At 35.1% G+C, this 13,249-nt stretch overlaps 1 protein-coding gene across 6 annotated transcripts in view; it reads left to right on the forward strand.

Annotated features, from left to right (window-relative positions):
- The window catches only part of AGK (acylglycerol kinase), a 103,549-nt gene that overhangs the window by 56,212 nt on the left and 34,088 nt on the right, over window positions 1-13,249 (forward strand). For all 6 annotated transcript variants that reach the window (XM_077994580.1, XM_077994581.1, XM_077994583.1 and 3 more), the window contains 2 exon segments: window positions 1,310-1,342; window positions 2,625-2,719. In XM_077994580.1, coding sequence (XP_077850706.1) covers window positions 1,310-1,342; window positions 2,625-2,719 — 128 coding nt within the window.

Consider the following 13,249-nt stretch of genomic DNA (forward strand, 5'->3'; position numbering starts at 1 on the left):
TACAGTCATATAAAAATATGTACTGATTAGAAAAAGGATTGGAGGGAAGTATATCAAATATAAACAAGTGATTAATAATTGGTTATCTGGGGCCCGGTAGGATGGCTCACGCCTGTAATCTCAGAACTTTGGGAGGCCAAGGTGGGCGGATCACCTGAGGTCCAGAGTTTGACCAACATGGCGAAACTCCGTCTCTACTAAAAAAAACTCTGGACCTCAGGTGATCCGCCCACCTTGGCCTCCCAAAGTGCTGGGAGATGGGGTTTCATTGTGTTAGACAGGATGGTCTCGATCTCTTGACCTAATTTTTTGTATTTTTAGTAGAGACGGGGTTTCGCCGGACGCCGTGGCTCACGCCTCTAATCCCAGCACTTCGGGAGGCCGAGGCAGGCAGATCACGAGGTCAGGAGATCGAGACCATCCTGGCTAACACAATGAAACCCCGTCCCTACTAAAAATACAAAAAATAATTAGCCGAGCCTGGTAGCGGGCGCCTGTAGTCCCAGCTACTCAGGAGGCTGAGGCAGGAGAATGGCCTGAACCCAGGAGGCGGAGCTTGCCATGAGCCGAGATGGCGCCACTGCACTCCAGCCTGGGCGACAGAGCAAGACTCCAAGACTCCGTCTCAAAAAAAAAAAAAAAAAATTAGCTGGGCATGGTGGTGGGCGCCTATAATTCCAACTACTGGGGAGGCTGAGGCAGGAGAATCACTTGAACCTGGGAAGTGGAGATTGCAGTGAGCCTAGATCCAGCACTCCAGCCTGGGTGACAGAGTGAGACTCTGTTGCAAAAGAATAATATAATAATAATAATTGGTTATCTGGGATGGTGGAATTATGAGAAATTTTTTTATTTAGGTATTTTTCACAGTTTTACAGAATATTGTCCTTCATATTTGTCAATAAGAACGATTTGTTAAGTGCACACTCTCCGAGTGTAGCAAAGTGCTTTTTTCCTGTAAATGTACTTTGTAGTAGTAAACTAGGGTTTTGTGTATAATTGATGTATACATCATATTTATACCCATTTTATAGAACTTAAAATATGTTTTTACCAATACGACTTGGAGTTTTTATAATCATTTTATCTTAGCCTTTATTGTATTGTAGATCCTAGGTCAAAAATAAAATCTAATTTAGCGCTAATTGTATTGGAGAATACTGTATGTTTTAAGATCCAATGCATCTTTTAACAGAGCTTCTAAGAAGAAAACAGGAATAAGTTTATGGTCTATGAAAATTGAATCCAATTCTTTATTATACAGGAAATACATATTGTTTATAATAATGTTTTATTATTGCATTTGTAGGTTGTTACTGGAGTTCTTCGACGAACAGATGAGGTGAGCATTTAAGAAAGTAATTGCATTTTAACTTTTATTTTTCTGTTCTTTATTGCTCTTCTGTCTTTTACTTTTTTTTCCATTTTATATTTTAAAATGGGTATACATTGTGCTTTCTTGAATTTTAGAAAAGAAAATGCTGCTACCCATGTCATAGAACACATATATTAACACATGGGGACTTTTCTGGTTTGGTAATTGATGGTATCCAATAACTTTGACAATGGTTATTTAAAATTTTGTTATGGAATATTTTTTTCAAAGAACTTTTTTGTAAAGAAATTGTGGCATAGTGGGAATCATCTAACAGTTAAAATGAATGAACTAAATGTATAAATATCTACATGGCTAAATCTCAAAAGTATTGAATTCAAAAACAGCAGGTTGCCCAGGTATGTTATGCATTTCCACAATGTTTTAAGATTCAGAAAACAATACTATGTATTGTTAATGGATGCCTAGATATGTAGCAAAAGAATAATAATGTGGATGGAAAGGAATCACACCAAATGCAGGATAATGGTCTCCTCTGGGAGGGGAGAGAGGAGAATAGGTTTAGAAGGGACTTTCATTTTTCTATCGTTTCATTTCTTAAAACATATGAAGCAAAAAGGTAAATGTTGACATTTGTTAAATCTAGGTTGTGGGCACATGGATGTTTTTGTAACATTATTTTATGCACTTTTCTACAATAGCTAGAAGATCCTTCTCAGTCCCTTTGGTAATAATACATTGTGCTCAGAATTGTTTTGAACCTTAGTATCTATTTTATGTGTGGCATTTAATTAAGTTAACTACTATGCCAGTACCATCTATTACTTGAACTTGTTTATTCTCTTTGCCTTATTTGTACTTAAGATAGTTTATAAAGCACCTTCACCTATCATTGGTCACTGTATAAATGGTAGACATTTTTAGTTGAATATTATCTGCAACTTTATCAAATAATGTGACAATGTAATACAGTCTCTGTTGCACTAGTGCATTGATCTAATATCTTCAAAACCCTCATTATCTTAACCAAATTTCTTTCAAACAGTTGTCATTAATGAGTACTGAAATATTTCTTCCAAATTCTGAGTCATTTTGTTGTCATTGACTGCCTTGTTTTAGAAATTACCCACCTAGCTTTATTTGATTACTGGTCTAGGGATGTGGGAAAGGAGATGGGGAGGCAGATACAGGGTCAGTTATTTGTCATAGTGGACACACCTGTGCTTCTCCACTAAGCCTGATTTTCTGATCATAACAATAAAACTTTCTTCTTCTTTTTTCCCCGTAGGCTACCTTCAGTAAGATTCCCATTGGATTTATCCCACTGGGAGAGACCAGTAGTTTGAGTCATACCCTCTTTGCTGAAAGTGGAAACAAAGTCCAGTAGGTTGTCAATGTGGGGAATTAGCATTTGTGGGTGAGCGAGCCTGGGAATGAAAAATTTGTGTATATACTGTACCTTTTTTGAGTTTTGATAGCCTGAAACTTCAAATAATTAAGAGGAGGACCTAGATCAGAGTTCAACCTTTCAGTTCATTGGGAAGTTTCCCAACTTGGTTGTGGGACTCTTATGATAAGTCTCCAGGTCAGGTGGAGGTGAATACTTGATGTCCTTTTGTCAGTTGTGAAGATAATATCCCTGACTTAAACCGTTTTTGTGTTTGTGCATTGTGAAATTCTTTAGTGAAGACAGATTTGTGCTGATCATTTGTTTGCTTTAAGTATACACAATGACAAATAGCAAGTCCCTTGTGAAGATTGAACTAGTAGCCTGGCTTCATTATCTTGATATTTAAAATAGATAAAACCTGTAAATATAGCCACATCCTTTTGGGAATACCTAAAGTGGTAGGCAGTGTAGACAAAGTAGACAGGGAAAGCAGTGTAACTCTGACATCTAAATTAAATTGCTGTGAGTCTCACAGTGTTTTCGGGAGTCAAGCAAATTGTTGGTATCACTGTTGTTTTTTGCTTGAAGGCATTATGTAAACAAAGCTCTGCTCTTTCAAGAAGTTAGGAATTTTGAATTTGAGCTTTGACAGTGATTAATAACATCACTTTGAGCAAACAGTTGTCAAGAAGACCCAGATAAATGGAGAGAGAGCTGAGAGATCAGTTGGCTGATGGTTAACGTAAGCTTTGTGACACATTGGAGGAAGTCAATAAATAAATATTTGTTGCATGATTTAATGAAAGTTTTCTCATGATTTTTCTGGTTATAATCTTCTAGAATAAATAACAATAATAATACTCAAGTGATTTTCTGTTTTGGTTAAGGAATTTCTTTTTCTGCTTTGGAATTCTTTGATTAGGCTGACTTTTGTGAATTTATTTTTGCTATTGTAATTTTAGGAGTCAACTGTATATCTTTTAACAATTCTGTTTTCTTTTAATAAGCACGTTGGTCCAGTTTTCAAAATACTAGGCATACACACATAGATATATGTCAGACCTTCATTCAAACTTCTTTCATGTTTCAAACCTTAATATAATGGGGATTATTCAGTTATTCGTTAGCCATCCTGAGGCCTAACTATAGGAGAGGCCATTTCGGTTGGCCATACTTTTTTTCCCAGTTTAGAATTTCTGAGGGGGCAGTAGATAATGACAGTTAATTGCTCACATTTTTGCTTCTCCAAGATAAATCCTGTCTGATTCAGGTGTTGGTTAAATTAGAGAGCTTGTCTTCCCCTGTGTCAGTGTAGATTTTTTGAATTGCTTTAGCCAATATTCCAAATAGCAAATGTCATTGATCCAAGGGTAGACCATTTTCCTGGAAGACCCCTTGCCTGTCCAAAAGCTAATTTACAGAGCGTGGCAACCCCCAGGGTCTGAGAGAGTCTTCAGTTTGGGGAATTGATTTTCCCTTGTAGTTAAACTACTGTTGTTGCTGCTGCTATTTATAATTTAAAAATTTATAAAACTTAATTTATAAGCATGCCCCAGGGCTCTTAGGTAATCAAGTAAGTCTTTCCTGAGTTCAGAATTCTGTAAGCCTCACAAAATGGCAGGAGCCTAAGGCTGTTTAAAAAGAACAAGCCTTTGCTTTTTGTAATGCTGTCAAGATTCGTTGTGCCATAGTTACTACAGAGGAAAAAAAGAATTTTGAATTCGGAATGTTGCAAGTAGATAATCCGAAAAGTGCTATTCCATGCTACAGTGCTGCTTTATTTAGAACTTTTAGTTATTGGCAGGAGAATGATAAATTATAGGTTGTGATTTTAGCTGTCTTCTGCCAAGCAATTTAGGAAAAAAATTTAATATAAAAAGACTTTTTGAGTTACAACAATTTTTTTTTTAAGGTCAGCCTCTCAAAGGCATTTACTAAATCTCTCAGTGTGTTAAATACTGTTCAGAGTAAGTACAGTGCTTTAGGATCCTTTCTGATAGCTTTTTTCAGAGTTAATATATTCATATCAAATTAACTTAAACTTGTGAGTGTGCTACTTACATTTTCCTAAACTGAAACTCATATTCCAAACTGCTACCTACTTCCCAAGTAGCATCTGTATTGGAGAGAAAAAATGGTGTAAAAATGAGTTGATAGAGAAACATGAGAAAGTATAATAGTTTCAGCTAGAGTTTAACCCAAGCATTTGAGTTAATGTGTGTATCTTGGGATTTTAAAGTATCTTAAGTTGTACCTAACTTTGTTAGAAACATTGGTTTAGGTGGATTTGATTCCTTAGGTGTTTACATTTAGTCCTGAGCACATTGATGGGGAGGACTGTAAAGCACCCAGATTTTAGATGTGGATTTTTTCTTTGGGAATCCATTAATATCCATTTGATACCTCCAAAGCAGCCTTACAGGTTAAGTTAGCACATCTTTGGAGACAAATTTCATTTTGTGACATGCTGGCTTTGTCCTCTTGGTAATTTCATTCAATCTCTCTGAGCCTCAGTTTCTCTTACCTGTGTTTACCAAATGCACACTAGTAGTGCTTACTTCAGAAGATTGTTAAAAAGCTAGAATAGGTCTAGTTAGGTAAGTGTAATTATGTCTAGTAGACTTTATTCATATTTATTAAAAATTCATTTGGGGGGACAAACAGTAAATAACAAGTTGACTACAATTACTGATTCTAGATGCTATAATTAAAACAAATATAAATCAAAACAGATAAGCCTCTATTCTACTGCTAACTGCTTTACCTGGAAAAGTTTTTTTTTGTTTAAAAAAGGAAAGAATGTTTTGTAGTCATTCAAATCAGTTACCATGGGACAGCAACAATTTCTATGAAATTAACAGAATCAACCAGTTCTGTACATAGCAGAATAGATTAGGAGGGGCCCTGTTTGGTTAGGAACTGCCCTTTTTTTTAATGGAAATTAAAGTACTTTCTAAATGACTTCTACTTGTAGTTGTACTTAAACTCTAGACAAAATAATTATTTTACTTCATTAATAATAGTTACCATATTTATTTTTCCAAAATATAGCTATGTAATAATAGAGGCAATAGGACACTAACACTGACATACCTTTACAGAAAACATGAAATACTTATGGATAAATCTAACAAAATGTGTGTAAGATTTATATGATGGAAACTACAAATCACTGAAGAGAGAAATCAAGAAGACCCAAGTAAATAGAGATACTTCTGTGTTCATGGATTGCAAGGCTCAGTGCTGAGATGTCATTCTCTCCAAAACTGATCTATAAATTCAATACAATCCCAATCAGTGTTTCCTAAGGCTTTTTGTAGAAATTGACAAATTGATTCTAAAATTTATATAGAGAAAGGAAGTAAAATAACCAAAATAATTTTGAAAAACAACAAAGTTTAAGGATTTACCCTATCTATTTCCAATACTTTAAAGCTACAGTGATCAAAACAGTGTGGTGTTGGCAAAACAAGAGATATAAATCAGCAGAAGAAAGAGTCCAGAATTAGACCCACACACATATGGACAATTGATTTTTTAACAAGGGCATCAAAGCCATTCACTGTATAATAGAAAAGACAGTTTTTATCAGCAAACAGTATTGGAACAGTTGAACATATACAAAAAGTAAACTTCAACCCATACCTCACACTATATATAAAAATTAGCATAAAATGGATTGTAAACCTATATATAAAATCTAAAACTGTAAAAATTCTAAAAGAAAATTTAGTCATTAGGGAAATGCAAATTAAATCTACCGTAAGATGCCACTATGCATCTATTAAGACAGCATAAACGAGAAAAAAAGCAAAAACCCGTCAAATGCAGCAACTGAAACTCTTGGATATCATTTGTGCAAATATGAAATGGTAGCCACTTTAGAAAATGGTTTGGCAGTTTCTTATAAAATTACACATATACTTACCATAGGAGCAGCAATCACACTTATAGGTATTTATTCAAAAGAAATGAAGACATTTGTCCATACAAAAACCCATACATGAATATTTATAGTAGCTTTATTCCTAACTGCCAAAAACTGGCAACAATGCCAATGTCCATCAACTGGTGAATGAATAAACAAATTCTAGTACATCCATACAATGGAATATTGATAGTCTATTGATACCTCCATTCATAAACAATAGTGTAAATGAATCTCAAGCTCATGCTAAGGAAAAAAGCTGAACTGGAAAGGCTCCATACTTTTCGATTCTATTTTATGACATTCTGGGAAAGCCAAAACTCTAGACACAGAAAACATAGTAATTGTCAGGAGCTGAAGGTGTGGGGAGTGGGTTGGCTACAGAGGGTTATGAAGGAAGTTTTTGGGATGTTGAAAATGTTATATATATTTGTTATGGTGGTAGTTATATGACTGCAGCATTTGTCAAAATGTGTAAAACAGTGTACCTAAAAGTATGAATTTTACTGTGTATATATCATACCCTAATAAATCTAACTTTAAAAAAGAAGTTACACTTCTAGTTTCCAGTTCCACATGTAAGGAGCTTGAAAGTTGTCACTCTGTCCTAACAATACATAAAAAGCTGAACAACCTGAAAACTCAGCAACTCTTCTTATATCTGAAGGAGAAGGGAGGACATAGGGCAAACTGCTGCCCCCAAGATTGGAGAGACAGGTGAATACAGGGGATTTTGACTTAATGAAGACACATACTGGAAACCACTTTGGAAACCAGTGCCAGGGTAGGAAAACCTGAACTGTAATTGATAAGTTGCTGAAGCTCAGTGTGATTAGCTCTGAGAGGAGTCCCAGTCTCCTGGGATCCAGTCATAAGGAGTCCCCCACAATATTGTGAGATATACCTCCAGGAGCTCAACCAGGAGCTCACAATAAATATCAGAGAAAAATCGCCTTATACTTCTGGCACTGGTGGGGAAAAGGAACCATTTTGAAATATGCCACAGTATTCTGTTCTTCTTAACAAGGCCTGTCCTCAGGAGAAACAAGTTAACCAGAGCCCAACCTGCTGGAGCATTATGAAGGTTTAACTTACTGGGGAAGGGAAATACTTAATTCTACTCAGCTGCAGCCTTGCATGTGGGAGAAGGGAAAAAGCCAATTCCAGCCCACTCTAGCCATTCTGTCCCATCTAAGGGAAGAGAAAAAACTGAGAAAAACTTATAAAGTTCAAAGTCCAGAGACATAGGCTCATTAAAGCCTGAGACCTGATCATTGCTTCCCCTCCCTTCACACATTACCCCTACAGTACTAAAGGCCTATTTACTAGCAGTTCATTATACCTGGTATGTCATATCAGATTACCAATTACAAGGCATACTAAAAGGCAAAAAATACAATTCAAAGACAGAGCAAGCATCAGAGCCGGATGTGGTAGAGATGTTTGAATTAGCTGACTGGGAATTAAAACGATGATTAATATCCTAAGGAGTCTAATCGATAAAGCAGACAGCATACAAGAACAGATGGGTACTAAAAGCAGAGAAATGGAAGTCCTAAGAAAGAATCAAAAAGAAGTGCTAGAGGTCAAAGATACTAACAGGAATGACGAATGCCTTTGATGGGCTTACTAGTAGACTGGACATAGCTGAGGAAAGAACATTTGAGCTGGATGATATCTCAATAGAAACTTTGAAAAGCAAAAAGCAAAGAGAAAAAGGAAAAAAGCAGAATATCCCCGGGCTCTGGGACAACTACAAAAGATGCACTTATAATGGGAATATCAGAAAGAAAAGAAAGAGAAGAAATATTTGAAACAGTAATAACTGATAATTTCTCCAGATTAGTGTCAGACACCAAACCACAGATTCAGCAAGCTCTGAGAACACCACACAGAATGAATACCAAAGAAATCACACTGAAGTATATCATTTCCAAATTACAGAAAATCAGATAAAGAAAAAAATCCCAAAAGAAGCCAGAGGACAAAAGGACTTGACTTATAGAAAAAAGATAAGAATTATATCCAACTTCTCCTCAGAAATCATGCAAGTAAAGGAGGGTGGAGTGGAAAATTTAAAGTATTGAGAGGAAAAGGCTACCATCCTAGAATTCTGTACCCTGCAAAATTATCCTTCACAAGAAAAGGAGAAGTAGACTTTCTCAGACAAACAAAAATAGAGGGAATTTATCTGTCTTGCAAGAAATGTTAAAAGAAGTTCTTTGGAGAGAAGAAAAATGGTAAAGGTAAAAAATTTGGCTCTATGTAAAGAATGGAAGGCCACTGAAGAAATAAGTAAGGTAAAATAAAATCTTTCATTTTTCTTAATTGATCTAACAGATGACAGTTTGTTCAAAACAACAGTAACAACAATGTATTCACTTGTGCATGCTTATGTATATGTCATATATGTTTTTAAATATAAGTGAAATGACAGCAATGATACAAGAGAGAAATTAGAATTATTATATCAAATAAATATACTCACACTACCAATGGAGTGATATAGTGTTACTTGAAAAGACTTGGATTCGTTGTATATGTATATTCCAACCACTAATGAAAGTTAAAAAGGAGTGTAACTGATATACTAAGACAGGAGAGAAAATGGAACTGTATAAAATGTTCAGTTAGAATCACAAAAGGCAAAAAAAAAAGAGACAAAAATGGGAGGAAAGAAAAGGGTAACAACTAGAAAAAGCAAATATGGTAGATATTAGTGCAACTGTTTCAATAATCTCTTTGAATATCTGTGGTCTAAATGTACAATTGAAAGATAGTGATGGTCAGAGTGCATAAAAAACGAGACCCAGTTTATATGTTGTCTATAAGAAACTACATATAAAGACACTTGCAGATTAAAAGTACATGGCTGAAGAAAAAAGTACCATGTTAACATTAATAAAGAGAAAAACAAGGTTATCTATATTAATTTCAGACAGAGCAGACTTCAAAGCAAGGGAAGTTATCAGGGATAAAGAAGAGCATTACATGATGATAAGGGGATTAGTTATTCAAGAAGACGAACCAGTCCTTTAAGTGTATGTGCCTAACAACACAATGTCAAACTATATAAGGCAAAAACTAGTGGAACTGCAAGATGAATTCACTACCATAGTTGGAGACTTCAAGATCCCTCTATCAGAAATGGACAGATCCAGCAGGCAGAAGATCAGTGAGGACATAGTTGAACTCAACAACACTATCAGTCAAAAAGGTACAGTTGACACCTAGACTCCTTCATCCAACAACAACAGAATACACATTCTTTACAAGCACACATGGACCATTCACTAAGATAGACCACATTCTGGGCCATAAAACACACCCTAACAAATTTTTAAAAATGGAAATCACACACTGTCTGCTCTTAGGCCACATGGAATTAAACTAGAAATCAGTAACAGAAAGATAACTAGAAAATTCTTAAATCCATGGAGATTATAAAACATGCCTCAAAATAACACATGGATCAAAGAGGAAGTCTCAAGAGAAATTTAAAAATATTTTGAACTGAGAGAAAATGAAAACACAACTTATCAAAAGTTGTGGGATGCAGCAAAAGCATGGCTTAGAAATTTATAGCATTAATTGTATATATTAGAAAAGAAGAAAAATCAATAATTTAAGCTTCCCCCTTTGGAAACAAGAAAAAGAAGAGCAAATTAAGTCCAAAGTAAACAGAAGAGAGAATACAGTTTTTCCTCAGTATCCATGGGGGATGGTCCCAGGACCTTCCAAGGAGACCAAAATCCACAGATGTTCAAGTCTCCAATATAAAATGAAGTACCATTTGCATATGACCTATGCACATCCTCCCATATACTTTAAATCACCTCTAAATTACTTATAATACCTAATATGATATAAATGCTATGTAAATAATTGTTATACTGTATTGTTTAGGGAATCATGACAAGAAAATGTCTAGTATTCTGTATAGATACAATGTTTAAAAAAATAATTTTCATCCAGTTGGTTGAATCTATGAATGCAGAACTCACGGATGTGGAGGGCTGACTGTAATACAAATTAGAGCAGAAATCAATGAAATTGAAAACAGGAAATCAAGAAATCAATCCAAAAGCTGGTTCTTTGAAAAGATCAATAAAATCAGTAAGTTTCTAGTCAGGCTAAGAAAAAAGGATACAAATTACTAATACTAGAAATGAAAGAGAGGACATCACTGCAGAGGCTATCACTTGTAATAGTATGGACACTATAAAGATAATAAAGCAATAGTGTGAACAGCTCCATACCCCAAAATTGGATAACTTAGATGAAATGAACCAATTCTTTGAAAGACACAATTTGCCAAAACTCACACAGGAAAAAATAACCTGTAGGTGAATGGATTAATAAAGTGTGGTACATTCAGACAATGGAATATTATCCAACAATAAAAAGAATTGAGGTATCAAGCCATGAAATAATATGCAAACACCTCAAATGGAGTTATTAAGTGAAATAAGTCAGTCTGAAAAAACTATATACTGTATGATTTTAATTATATGACATTTGGAAAACACAAAACTATGGAGACAATAAAAAGATCAGTGGTTGCCAGGGGTTAAGGTTCGGGTATAAAAAGCTGGAGCACAGAGGATTTTTAAGGCAGTGGAAATGCTCTGTGTGATACTCTAATGGTGTATACATGTCATTATACATTTATCCGGACCTACAGAATGTACAACACTAACAGTGAACCCTAGTGCAAACTGTGGACTTTTTAAATTTTATTTTAAGTTCCGAGATACATGTGCAGAACGTGCTGGTTTGTTACATAGGTAAACGTGTCATGGTGGTTTGCTGCACCCATCAACCCGTCACCTGGGTATTAAGCCCCACATGCATTAGCTATTTGTCCTGATCCCCCTCCTCCCTCCGCCTCACCCCCAAAACAGGCCCTGGTGTGTGTTGTTCCCCGCCCTGTGTCGGTGTGTTCTCATTGTTCAGCTCCACTTACCAGTGAGAACATGCAGTGTTTGGTTTTCTGTTCCTATGTTACAAACTGTGGACTTTGGGTGGTAATGATGTGTCAATGTAAGTTCATTAATTGTAACAAATGTACCATGTTGGTGGAGATGTTGATACTAGGGAAGGCTGTGCATATGTGGGGGAGCAGTATATGGGAAATCCCTGTACCTTCCCCAATTTTGCTATGAACCTAAGACTACTCTAAGAAAACAAAGTCTTAAAAAAAAGTTTTTAAAAAATCACAGAAGTTCTTTCAAACTTAGATAATTCAACTTGCTTCAGTAAGCATTAAGGAAAAGCTGTAGTTTCGCCTTAGTTTGGATAACATTGATATGGACTTTCTGTGGTTATTCTTTCTCATCATTCATTGTAATTGTATATTGACGCTTGTATCCCACCATTAAAATGCATTGACTTGGGACAATTTGAATATCAATAAGGCAAATAACTGTAATGTATTAAGATATATCAAATATATTTAAATCACCGAATGAGGTCATAGTGATACTAGGTAAATAAAAATGAAAAACTGGTCACTTTTAGAGGATACTAGGAAATCAACTTATTTTGAAAACCGATTTTTAAAAAGTTTAAAAAGTATTCTGACTTTCTTATATGACCAACATTTCAGGATATCCAAATTATGAATGAGGGAAAGTTTCTCTTTGCAGACCAGATAATAAACTAGAAAGAATAATAGAATTTAAAGATTACCAGTGTGCAAGTCTATTAATTAGGCAATGATTATTGATCATTTCCACCATCACAAAAGGAGAGTCAAGCAAATACCATGTACTCGTGGTGGAAGTACATACCACCATGTGGACTATTTTTGCCAAAAGCTTAAAGCCAAATATGTTACAGATTTTCTCTCCTAGACAAGGTTTTCAGAAAATACAGGGAATGGAGATGCATGTTAATACCATAGGGATTCAATCAGTAAAATCCAAACCTTAGAAACTCAGTAAGATAACAACCTGTTTCCTCAAGTAGGGAAGAGAAGAGGAGAGGGACTCTATATATTTGAAGAGACCTGAAATCTATAAGCCAATTGCAATTAATACATCTTATTTGGATCCTGATTTGAACAAAGAAACTAAAATACTTATGAATTAATTGGGGAAATTTGAATGTTGACTAAGTATATTTTTATATAAATGAATTGTTTAATGTTTTAGGTATGAAAATAATATTTCACATTTTTTTAAAAAAGTTTTTGTCTTTGGAGTACATAATAATTTATGGATGAAGTGTTAAAATGTCTAGGATTGCTTTAATTGATACAGAGTAGGGGGCAATGAGTGGGGGATATAGAAGGAAATAAGATTGGCCATGAGTTGGTAATTGTTGAGGCTGGATGAGGAATGTATGGGTTCATGGTATAATCATTTGTACTCTTGTATATGCTGGAAATTTTACAGAATAAAGTAATACATTCAGCAAATGTTAAATGCCTATTATGTGCCATGCACTGTGCTAGGTGTAGGTTTTATATTGGTCAATAAATGGGTGTAACTTAACACTAACCTTGTAGAACTTTTGATCTCCAGAGGAGACAGATGGTAAATAAAGAAATACGTATCCTAAATTGTGATCTGTCTACTGTGGAGAGTTATGA

Source organism: Macaca mulatta, chromosome 3, assembly GCF_049350105.2.
Source record: "Macaca mulatta isolate MMU2019108-1 chromosome 3, T2T-MMU8v2.0, whole genome shotgun sequence".
NCBI classification, from domain to species: Eukaryota; Metazoa; Chordata; class Mammalia; order Primates; family Cercopithecidae; genus Macaca; species Macaca mulatta.